Genomic DNA, 12436 nt, shown 5'->3' on the forward strand with positions numbered 1-12436 from the left:
TTCTCTCATACTACCGTGCATATATACCTGACTTTTCCAAACTGGCAAACCCCTTATACCAGCTGTTATCTGCACCACTGGCATCACCTGTGAAAAATAGAGTAACAGGAAAATTTATCAACAACAAACGCAAAGGTGGTCTTTCATCAAACATGCCGATACAGTGGACCCAAAGCCACCAAGAGATACTGAACTTTCTTGTTAATAAACTGACGACCCCACCAATCTTGGGTTATCCAGATCTGACCCAACCGTTTATCTTACATTGTGATGCATCACAAGAGGGACTAGGTGCCGTGTTATATCAACGGCAACGCAGTCAGTTGGTGGTGATTGGCTATGCTTCCAGAACCCTAACCCCACCTGAGAAGAATTATCACCTCCACTCAGGGAAGTTAGAGTTCTTAGCATTAAAATGGGCAATATGTGAACGTTTTCGTGATTATCTATATCACGCCCCCCATTTTACTGTTTATACTGATAACAACCCTTTGACTTATGTTCTCTCAACAGCTAAGCTGAACTCTACAGGTCATCGGTGGGTTGCAGAGCTGGCAGATTTCAACTTCTCCATCAAATATCGTCCTGGGAAAAGCAATGATTATGCAGACGGTCTTTCTCGAATGCCAGTCGATATCAGTCAGTTGATGGAGGAGTGCACGCGCAGTGTGAGTCAAGAGGTCATTGGTGCATCTATCCAAGGAGTGCTGGTAGGAAAAGACACACCATTCGCCTGGGTCACTGCAATGCAAATGCAAGATATACAGATTAGCGATGCTATGGTGTCCTCTTTAGGCAAACCTCTCACACTGGAACAGATTCTAGAAAGCCAAAGAAAAGATCCTGTCATAGGTCGAGTTCTGCAATACATAGTGAAGAATCAGAAGCCATCCAAACAGACATTTAAAACAGAACCTCCAGATGTAAGTATTCTGTTGAGACAATGGCCAAAATTATACATGAATGACCATGGCATACTTTACCGAAAAACAGGTGAAAGAGATCAGCTGGTGTTGCCAAAAGAGTATCGCCAAACAGTGTTCAAAGAACTGCATAAAGAGATGGGACACCTAGGGGTAGAAAGGACAGTAAACTTGATTCGTGACCGGTTCTATTGGGCTCATATGCAGAGGGACACAGAACAGTTCATTGCTAATGAATGTGAGTGCTTAATGCGTAAGAAACCACATAAGCCAACCAGAGCCCCTCTCGTTCCCATTGTAACCAATCGCCCATTTGAGCTGATATCTATAGACTTTTTACACCTTGAGACTTGCAAACAAGGGTATGAGTACATTCTGGTCATCATTGATCACTATACTCGTTTTGCACAAGCGTATGCCACTAAAAACAAGTCAGCAAAGACAGTGGTGGAAAAAATCTTTAATGATTTTGCTCTACGCTTTGGATTCCCAGAAAAGATACACCAAGACATGGGTCGAGAGTTCGAGAATCAGTTGATGTACCAGTTGCAAAAGTGCTGTCATGTTCAAGCATCTCATACTACTTGCTACCATCCACAGGGAAATGGACAGGTCGAACGCTTCAACAGAACTCTACTGTCAATGTTGCGTTCACTCACTGACACAGAAAAGATGGACTGGAAAAGGTCATTGGAGAAGATGGTTCACGCCTACAACTGTACCCGTAGCGAGGCCACAGGCTTGTCTCCCTTTTACCTGCTTTATGGTCGTTCTCCTCGCCTGCCAGTTGATCTGCTTTTTAACCTGCAACCAACAGAAGGAAATGAGAGTCATGCAGAGTATGTGGAGAAGTGGCAAGGTCGAATGCGTCAGGCCTATGAAATTGCCTCTAGAACAGCTGGCAAAGAATCCTCTAGAAGTAAGCAGGGGTATGACAGGAAAATCCATGGAGTAGGTCTTCAACCTGGTGGAAGGGTTCTCGTTCGCAATCTGTCACAAAGAGGGGGACCCGGAAAACTCAGATCCTATTGGGAAAACAGAGTTTATGTCATTGTCAAAAGGAGGAGTAATGATAGCCCTGTGTATGAGGTGATACCAGAAAAAGGGGGTAAGATGAGGGTGCTCCATCGAAATCTCCTTCTCCCTTGTGATAGCTTGCCACTGGAGAGCTCGGAAGCAAACCTGAAACAAAAGGCAGTTAAAGAAAGGACACCAAGAAAAAAATAGACAAAATACAAAGGAGGTACAAGATGACATGGCAGAGGGTGAGGACTTCCGAGATGTTGATCTGGTGTAACAGTTTCCTTCTTACCTTGATCAGTGCAAAACTCCTAGTGGTCTAAACCCTGAAGCAGATCCATTTACACCAGCAATGGAACAACAGTCGGAAAGACTTCAGCAAGGAATTGCAGATGAGACAGGGGAGGACTTACCAGAGGAACAAACTGAGGAGACAGAGGAGGACTTACCTGAGGAACAAATTGAGGAGGATATCGAAACATCTGAGGAACAGTCCGAATTTTCAGAAGGACAAGCATTAGAGGATAATGGGCTTGACCTCCCCTCCTTCAATATGCACCCAAAGAGAGAAAGGCGCCGTCCAAAAATTCTAACTTATGAATCGCTGGGTCAGCCGTCTGTAGTGGAAATTGATGTGGATAGACTGGACATGGGTAATGCTCCAATAGCACAGGGACTATGGGGACCATGGGCAATGTTAGAGGCAATCCGTTGAAATGACCCTTCATAAAAACACTGGACAAATCGTGAGTGAAAGTTCATGTTTCAATAAGATTTGTTTCTTTGGTTGAAAAAGGAAAAAAACTAAACATCATTGATTAACTCTGTAAGTTAAACAACAAAGATTGGTAATGGACTAAAGAATTGTCTGGCCGGGAATTGCGAGTCTATTACAATGGAGTATTAGTTAGATAACTGTTTACTGTTGTTGAAAGTATCTACGTGACAATATATAATAGAAGTAATGGTTATTTTGACCTTATGTAGAGGGTGAATTTTAATCACTTTGAAATTTAAGTCACTAATAACTTTTAAAAGGTCAGAGTTGTTCAGGATGAAACAATGTTTGAATCCAAAATGTGGTATACATTTGAAATTAGTAGGGGAGAGTGTAGCGCAATAAATGTGTTCAGTATTTGCACTACATACATTGGTAATTAATAGAAGAATAAAAGTGTTTGATATAGCATATTAGAGCATAATGTTGAAGGGCTGCAGTTTGAAGTGTTTGCCAGTAGATGGCAGCAGCGCTGTGTCTGTCGTGAAACCGCACTCTCGCGAGGTCTCACGTGATTTGTGAAATGAGACCTTCTGTGAGTGATTTTCACGATCACATGTGCGACTGCCATTGATGGTTGTGTTTATCTGTGTTACAGGTAAGCTGATGGAAGTTTATTCTAATGTTTTAATCGTTCTGTTGATTATATTGTGTCATATTAAAGTAACTTTGAGAGAGATAAATGAAATGCACATAGTTGAACAATGGTGTTGCAATCCAAAGTTGGATGAGTTTAATGGGAGTTCATGTGAAAGTTAAACTATCCTATCATATTGCTATGCAGCAAGTAAATAGTATCTTGTCTGATTTTGATGTGTTTGAATATTTGATCAAATAGATTGGGTGACTTAGTTGTATGCATAAATGTATTTCATATAACGTGATTTGTGAAATGAGACCTTCTGTGAGTGATTTTCACGATCACATGTGCGACTGCCATTGATGGTTGTGTTTATCTGTGTTACAGATTTAAAAGAAAATACAATAAATATGCAACCCCCACTGTGAATTATCATTTATACATTGGAAAGTGTTACACTATTCATGGTTGTACATATAACCAGAATAAACTAAGTCAGGGGCTTAAATGTGAGTGTTTTGAACATAAGTCTAAAACTAAAGTTTTAGAGTGTTCCTGCCAATGACTGTACAGTTTCCATCACCTCCCAAAAGACGACGAATCAAAAAGAACATGGCTGAAGAACTTAAACTTAAAAACACCCCCAAAACACTTCTTTGTGTGCTCGTTTCACTTTGTGGATAAGAAGACAACACAGGATAACCCGTACCCAACCATCTACTGCGAAGGGTACTGTTATTTCATCCTTTTTTATTTCTTAGACGTTGACAAGTTTGGACTCTATATCTTTAAAACTTAGTTGCTGGGTTGTGGTTGTTCTTTTTCACATTTTCTAGGTTGATAGAAGCACTAGAGATCCAGTTATAGCTCTTAAACATGGAAAAATAAAGTTTTCATGATATGACCCCTTTATAAATGTGTTTATTTTTTACACTTTTTTGTGCTAAGCTATTTAACACATTATGTGTTTTTCCATTAATAACACTAATTGTGTTGTTTTTTAACACATTCGTTTTTAGAGTGTACTTAAACACATTTTTTTAGAGTGTAGCATTTGTGTTTCTGAATTGTATAGTGTTAAAATAGTCTATGCATCATGAGCCAGTATGCTATGTTGTGAGCAGGGTGTGGTGGGCCACTCTGGGTGAGAAAGTCCAGGGCCACTTTTTAGTCCCAGTCCACCTCTGACTTAAAGTTTAAATTCCCATCTATTCTATACACAAAATGAATTAAAAATGAAAGTTTGAAAACACTGTGGTTTTTTAATCTGACCAATCACAACATTTGCATGTATAACTTACAGTTCAAACAACCCTAGTGAGTCAATTCTGTTTACATTTTCTTCTGTTCAAGGTTTACTCAAGAACTCAAGAATGACTGATGCTCAATTATAAATCAGGTTATCAATACTAAAGTGACTCAATTCACCAAGAGCACCACCATCATGCCATAATATAGGAACTATAAGTAAAATAAACAATGAATTCTCACACTGCATGTTTAGCAACACTGATGTGTTTTGGGTATCATGTTTGTTGTGTTGGTTGCTATATTAACAGTGACAGAGTCCTGTGCTCCAGCTGTCCTCCATTCTCTCTGATTCAATCTTTCACATGCAGGGCATCACTGTACAGTATTTTATAATCACATGGACAGCACTTTCAAAATAATTTGTAGAGAAATACATAATACTATTTGAAAATAATGCTCACAGCGGATGTCCAGCGTTGCGCCGTATTACCACCTGGGTGTGCATTGTTTTTGAATAATTCAATTACTGCTTACATTATTGATGTTAGATGTGTGAATATTGTAAAACATTTAAATAAACACAAGGCTCAAAACTGCAGCCATTCTGGTCACACATGCTATTGGAATTTAGTCTGTGTGCACAAAATGTAAAGATTTGGTAAAACAAATCACAAATAATGTGACTCTTGGAGTTGGATTTGGTGCTCATAGTGAATGTGTATTCGCCAACGGGAAAAAAAGGCTTATAGTTTTGACAGAAACTTGAGTGGGTCTGTTATAAAAATGTCTCAATGCACTACATTCACTGGGACAGACGTTGAAGTTAACACACTGTTTGCCACTGAATCAGGTACAGTTGACGTCACTCAACAGAGTCATGTCTCCTTAACCTGAAATATAAGCTGCTGCATAATTTATTCATGCTGGGAAAGAAGTAAAATACATTTTAATACTCACACTGAATGTCCAGCAACACTGATTTGTTTTGGGTACCATGTTGGTTTCTGGCTTGACAGTAGTAGCGTCCTGTGTGTGTACGATCAGTCACATTGAAGGTGAGATTATATCCAGTCTGCAGCTCCTCCAGCTGTCCTTCATTCTCTCTGTACCAGGTGTAGTTGAACACTGCTGGATTTCCATCACTGCTGCAGATCAAAGTCACTGAACTGCCCTCCAGTACAGAGTTAGATGGAAACACAGACACTAATGTGTTTTTAGGAGCATCTGAAGGAAAAACAAATTCAGGGCATCACTATGAAATCTACAATGATATGATCAACAAATTCATACTGTTTTACTCTTACACTGAACACGTAATGTGATGTTGTTCTGTGCTGTTGTGATCCTCTGTTGTATCTGGTAGGTTATAGTGCAGATGAAAGTGACTTCATGTTGAAGGTGAGTAGCAGTGAAGTTCAGATCAGAGATGATCTCAGTTTGTTTCTGTTGATCCAGCTGTCGTCTGCTGCTGTCATTGAGGTGGAGTCTGTCAGTGGAGCTCCATGTGAGAGTTGGTGGAGAAGAGGAGCAGAGAGTCTTAGCAGAGCAGCGCAGACACATAGAGCTCCCCTCTAACACCTCCTCCTGAACCTCAACCTTCATCTGATCCTTAAATATCTGCACTGTGGGTTTGTGGGGAGAGTCTGAAATTCACAAAAAATATATAATTTCGCAGGGTCACCAGAAGGTCACAAAGACACTTTTTTTGTTCTCTTAGATTTTCATTTATTACTCAAGCTCATCATTCTGTATTTATTATTTCACAGTCAAAAACTGATTTTATTGCACTGTACGTGTTTGCAGTTTGTAATGAACAATTACTTTCTTCATGTCACTCACCGATCACAGCTAATTCAACAGACTTTTCTTTATAGATATATTTCAGTCCACCATTGCCCTCAATCCTGAAGTTAAATCTGCCTTTGTCATTTGAAGTAACATTATAAAAGATGGTGGTGCAGTCCTTGTCTTTTAATTTTCCAGTTATTTCCCCTTTAAAAGAGAGTTTGGAGTTGCTGGAGTTAAACACAATGTTGTTGTCTTGAAGCCCCTTTTTATACCACACTCCTCCAGCACTGTCAGTGAGATCTTTGTCATATTTGTTATCAATAGTAAATCTGCAGTTTATGGTCACACAGGATCCACTCAGAGCTTCAATCTTCTCTGGCAGACTGATGGGCCAATCTTCACACCAAACACCTACAAAACAAACATGATGATTAGGTTTAATATCCAGCAGCAACAAAAAAAGTGGATTTTATTTGAACTGTTGTAATAAATGATGTAATATTGTTTATTCTGACTGATATCTCAGTTACAATAAAGTTTAAATCTATTTTTGTGTAAACACCAAACATACATGTAGCACTTTAATTCACACTTTCATTCTTGATACCCACAGATGGCACACAACACTTTACATGTCATACTTTTGTTCACTGTTAAAAAAATGCAGCATGAAGTTAAAACAAAGTTAAGTTTTTACCTGTAAATAGTTGACATGACTTATAAAAACTAGTTAAATGTTGTTAAAATTACATTTTTTTAAAGTTAAAATAACATAAAAATATATGTTTATTTGAAAAAAATGCTGCATTTTTTACAGTGTTGGTAAAACCAAACATATGTTTTGCTAACGGAAAATTAAGAAAAACAAACCTTGTAACAAACAAATGAAAAGAATGATTTGCTTTTCTGTCTTCATCTCTTCATTAAAATAAGATCAGTCCTCTGAGGAAACACACACCTGTATATGCAATAAATGACTAAATAAACTCATGAAATCATATATTCAACCCCGCAATGTAACTCATGTGTACTAATCAAACATACAATACATTTAATTACGACATCATGTAAGCATCAAAGAATGTCAAGAATGTTAAAGATCAACAGCACTTTAAAATTTTCTTCTATTTTAAGAAAAATAAGAGTTTTAAATTTATCTTACCAGAAATGAGAAAATTGTGTAACCAGTGTAAAATCTTAGCTGAAAGCAGATTTGTTAAAATGTCTCATTCATGGATCCTGTGGATTCCGTACTGAAACAACTGCTGATGATTTGAGACTTAAGTGAAACTGTGCTGTATGAAGACAATATACTGACTGATATCAGATGAACTATTCAAGTACTTTCTGTTTCAACACCATCACACATTCTGTTCAAAGGCAAAGCAAAGGTCAGACTGTAAGCAACTGTTTGTGGATGTGTACACCAAAGCGTTTAAACACGTTTGAAAATTGAGACCGGTTTCTTTTTCAAGCTGTCAAGAGCTACTCAACACAATGACCCATACAGGTGCTCGTCGTCAGAAAGTGAAACTTGTATATTATATTCATTCATTACACACAGACTGATATATTTCAAATGTTTCAAAGCAAGAAAGCAAAAGAAGTTCAGCACGGGGTGTGAATTGAGACTGTACTCCAAAAAATAACGACCTTATGATGTAAAGTGACGTATTAAGGCATCAGTGTCCTCTAGCTACAGTAGCTTATGAATACAATCTGTTGTTACGTTTTAAGGTTTTTGCCTTATACATATCAGATTAGACACATTTAATTTCATGAATTTGTAAATGTAGATACGGTTTCATAAATATTTATGGTTTTAAAGATATCTTTGAGCATCTAACCACACCCTCACCCAACCACTTCTCAACCATATAAAACACAACACGCAAGTTAAAGAACAGTCAGGTATTTATTGTATAAAACAGTTTAAAAGTATTACAAACCATTCGCATTGCAAACCTTGCGAACTGAGGCCATACGATTACTCAGTCCCGGCGCCATTGGCGGGCTTTAGGGGGCCGGGCCCGCCCTGTGAGTCACCAGTGCCCGCCCTGGACGAACCTGCGGTCTCCCTTCACCTGTTCACCAGCTCCATGTTTTTATCAATAGGCCACTGTTATTAATTAAAAGTTATTGTTTTGTACATATATAACTCCTGAATAAAAATGTGTTTGGTCTGATTTAAAAAAATATATATTTTAAACATATTTGATTGGTTTGTTAATAGTGAGCGCAGAAATGTTTGGTTGTTTGCTAAGCGCGCCACCGCTTAACGTTAAGACACGATTGAGTGCTGCCTGCAGTGAGACTGACAAGTTATGGTTCTGCTGTTATCTTTCAACTATTTTCGCTGCTGAAACAACAAAAACAGTCAACATTGCGTCTTAAATGTAAGTGGCTTAATATTAATTACTTGTCATGAAATCTGTAAATTTTCAACCGTGATGTGATGCTGCTTAACTGTATCATGTTAGTAAAAACTCCACATTTTACCGCAGTATGTTTAACCTACTTTGTTAACACACTTTGTGTTTGCTGTGCTTATTTGTTTAACTTTGCGTTATTACATTATGCACTTTCGGTCGCCATTGATTAAAGGATGCAGAATCATTATCCTGTTTTCGTGATTGCTATTGGCGTTTTTAATCAGACTAGGCTACTTGTTCGGTCGAGCAAGTAAAATTCTCTTTCACTTGGCCTTTTAAAAAATCCACTTGTCTCTGATATTAAGCGGACAAGTGTTGATGTCGAGCCCTGCGACGTGTTTTATTTGCGTTTAGATTGCTTCAGTAAGCTAGGTCCAATCTTTACGACTCCTCCGTTGTATTGCGTTAATGGAGAGGTATGTTAGTTCTTCCTCGCTTTTTTGTCCATTTAATTCATAATTAAGGATATTATGCATTGCAGTGAGGTTGCTCTCATTTGTGCCCCCCCTGAAAAATGAAATGCCCGTCCGTGAATTTGTGTCTGGCGCCGGGTCTGCGATTACTTTATATGAAGAACGCACAGATCTCACTCAAACATAAACCTGATGTAGTCGGTCACAAGTACCAATAGCGCTTCACATTCTGACAAGATGATGCAATCGGTCACGAGACACACGAAAGCCAATGCCTTTTCACAATCATAGATGACGTATCATCGCGGATCTGATATTTAGAGCGAATTGTCATCACTTTTGCAGCTTTTCTTCAAATAAATCGATCGGTTGACCTTGGTACACTTGGAATATGTTAAGTACATTTTTAAAAAGTTGTGACTGTTTTGTATGCTGTGTTTATAATAAATAAATGGGTACGTCATTTGCCCTAAATGCCTGAATAGTATAATGTGTAATAAAATACAATTAATCCTGCTGGTTTAATTGAAAATCTTATCCCAGTACATGCCATCATAGCAAAATGAAATTTAGTAAATGCATCTACTGGTCGTATTTGGTGAAATGGATAAATGACCAAAGCAATCGTATGGGTTGGAGGATATGTTGTGTGAATTGGTAATCTCTGTGCTCTTTGGATGCAAGGGATAATTCAATTCAATATATAAAGAATCTTCAAGGCACTCGAATGAAATAGAGAACGTTAAAAAGCCTTTATTTCACATGGCTTAATCTTTTTTTAAAACTGTTTTTAAAAGACTGATCCATATGAAATAAAGGCTTTTTGACTTTTTCTATTTCATTCGTGAGATTCTTTCGATATATTTCAAATGTTTATTTCTTTTAATTTTGATAATTATAACTGACAACTAAGGAAAATTCTAAATTCATCTCAGAAAATTTGAACATTACTTAAGACCAATACAAAGAAAGGATTTTTAGGAATCTTGGACAACTGAAAAGTATGAACATGAAAACTATGAGCATGTACAGAACTCAATAGTTAGTTAGGGCTCATTTTGCCTGAATTAATGCAGCAATGCGGCGTGGCATGAAGTCGATCAGTCTGTGGCACTGCTCAGGTGTTATGAGAGCCCAGGTTGCTCTGATAGTGGCCTTCAGCTCTTCTGCATTGTTGGGTCTTGCATATCACATCTTCCTCTTCACAATACCCCATAGAGTTTCTATGGGGTTAAGGTCAGGAGAGTTTGCTGGCCAATTAGAACAGGGATACCATGATCCTTTAACCAGGTACTGGTAGCTTTGGAAATGTGTGCAGGTGCCAAATCCTGTTGGAAAATGAAATCTGCATCTCCATAAAGTTGGTCAGCAGAAGGAACCATGAAGTGCTCTAAAACTTCCTGGCATACGGCTGCGTTGACCTTGGACCTCAGAAAACACAGTGGACCAACACCAGCAGATGACATGGCACCCCAAACCATCACTGACTGTGGAAGCTTTAAGCACCTGGACCTCAAGCAAAGTGGTTTGTGTGCCTCTCCTCTCTTCCTCCAGACAGAAGTAAATACAAATTTATTAGTTCAGAAAGTAATAAAATTGATTGTAAGAACAGGACAGAAGAATGATATGCATTTTATAGACACTATTAAAACACTAAATTTAATTGTAATTCACTTAATTAAGTACATCCTTACATTAACATCAAAGATCAACAGCACTATCATCTCAACTTTCATTGCACATCAGAGAATGCAGGTCATGACTGCAAGTGACGTCACTGACAGGAAGCGTGTGTGTCTGAGAGTGAAAGTCTGACAATGCAAGTGCTGCTGCTACACCCTATAGCCCGAGTACTTTCACATTCACAGGAACCACACTAAAGTTCCATTGCAACTGCTTTACACCACCTCCCTTAGGTAGTCTCATGTTTAGTACCCCAGTGTGCTCCCGGCTCTGAATGACAGCTTTCACATTACAAGATTTTCATGCAAACCGTGCCCAGTTTTGCACAAAATTAGCAGTGTGAAAACGCCCTTAGAGAGGACTTAAGTGTAAAAACATAATTAGAGTCTAAACATAAACTGTGTAATTAAGAATGCTTCAATAGACAATGAAAATACATTTGAAGCAGTTAAAATTACAATTTTAAATTAAGGCTGCAAGCAGCGATGGAAGGGCCCTCGCATGTATTTACTCCGTCACCCGATGGCCTTAGGAAAAACATTGAAAAGTGGGGATCTGAATTAAAGTGTGTAAATAATTTTGGATATTCTAATTAGACTGACCAAATATGATGTCGATATTGTTAAATCTCTTATAGCAGTGTTTCCTGCTGCCTCTAGGTTGCGCTATGACTGTATCTGTATTTTGCTATGTAGATGTTTTCAGGCCGGGACCCTTATTAGTATGTGGCAGGTTGGACATTGTATGCCTGAATTACAACAACTTTCCAGGTTCATGGTGAAACATCAAACTTTGCCAGGACGCCACAGACACACCCTTCAATAAAAAGTCAAGATCTTTGCAATTTATCATCGCAAAGTTCTTAAGATCTGTCTGACCAAATAAGATGATGATCTAATTAAATTTCTATGAGCAGTAAATCACAGTGTAAAACCTGACATTTCCTGCTGCCAGCAGGTGGCGCTATGACTGTCTCTGAATATTGCCATGTTGATGTGTTCAGGCCAGGGCACTTATCAAATATGTAAAGCGTGGGTCAGGTTAGACATTGTAAGCCTGAGTTAGAACAACTTCCTGTTTTATGGCGAAAAGAAGAAATTTGGCAGGCCGCCACGGACACATGCTCCAACGAAAAGTCAAGATCTTCGCAATTTAGCATCGCAAAGGCCTTTAGATGACACAGACCAAATATGGTTTTAATCTAATGAAATCTGTAGGAGGAGTTTGTTAAAGTACGAAGCCCAGAAATGGCATAATTTGCACTCAAGCTACAGAGAAAATTCTAAATGTCCAACTTCCTGTAGGGTTTAGAGCTTGGCTCCAAGAGACTTTTTTGTAGGTCTTAGGGTGATTCATGATCCTAACGCATTTCGTATTTGTACGTTTACCGTAGCGGGGGGCTGTTCTCTTAAGTTTTTGTAGGTGGCGCCAGAATTATATTTTTTTGCTCATAAAAATCGTCAGCTTCCTCTGGTATATGTGCATAAAATAAACTGAATAATAGTACAATAATAAAATACAAAACTAACAGTTTTACATTACATGGATGTTAGTTATGCACATTCCAA

General features: G+C 38.4%; 1 protein-coding gene across 2 annotated transcripts; it reads right to left on the reverse strand.

The window, feature by feature from the left end:
* Positions 1 to 5256: 5256 nt before the first annotated feature.
* On the reverse strand, positions 5257 to 7638 carry LOC135749852 (Schwann cell myelin protein-like). 2 transcript variants are annotated; one of them, XM_073816009.1, is made up of 5 exons: positions 7503 to 7638; positions 7211 to 7282; positions 6392 to 6751; positions 5857 to 6195; positions 5257 to 5776 (listed from the first exon to the last, which is right to left on the reverse strand). In XM_073816009.1, exons 2-5 carry the CDS (start codon positions 7254 to 7256, stop codon positions 5499 to 5501), a joined length of 1023 nt encoding a protein of 340 aa, XP_073672110.1. In that variant the 5' UTR covers positions 7257 to 7282; positions 7503 to 7638; the 3' UTR covers positions 5257 to 5498. The 2 variants fall into 2 exon arrangements, with proteins under 2 accessions (XP_073672110.1, XP_065124603.1); XM_065268531.2 differs by having other exon boundaries at positions 7211 to 7298.
* Between the last annotated feature and the right edge of the window lie 4798 nt (positions 7639 to 12436).

The sequence above is a fragment of the Paramisgurnus dabryanus genome, chromosome 1 (genome assembly GCF_030506205.2).
Source record: "Paramisgurnus dabryanus chromosome 1, PD_genome_1.1, whole genome shotgun sequence".
NCBI lineage: Eukaryota > Metazoa > Chordata > Actinopteri > Cypriniformes > Cobitidae > Paramisgurnus > Paramisgurnus dabryanus.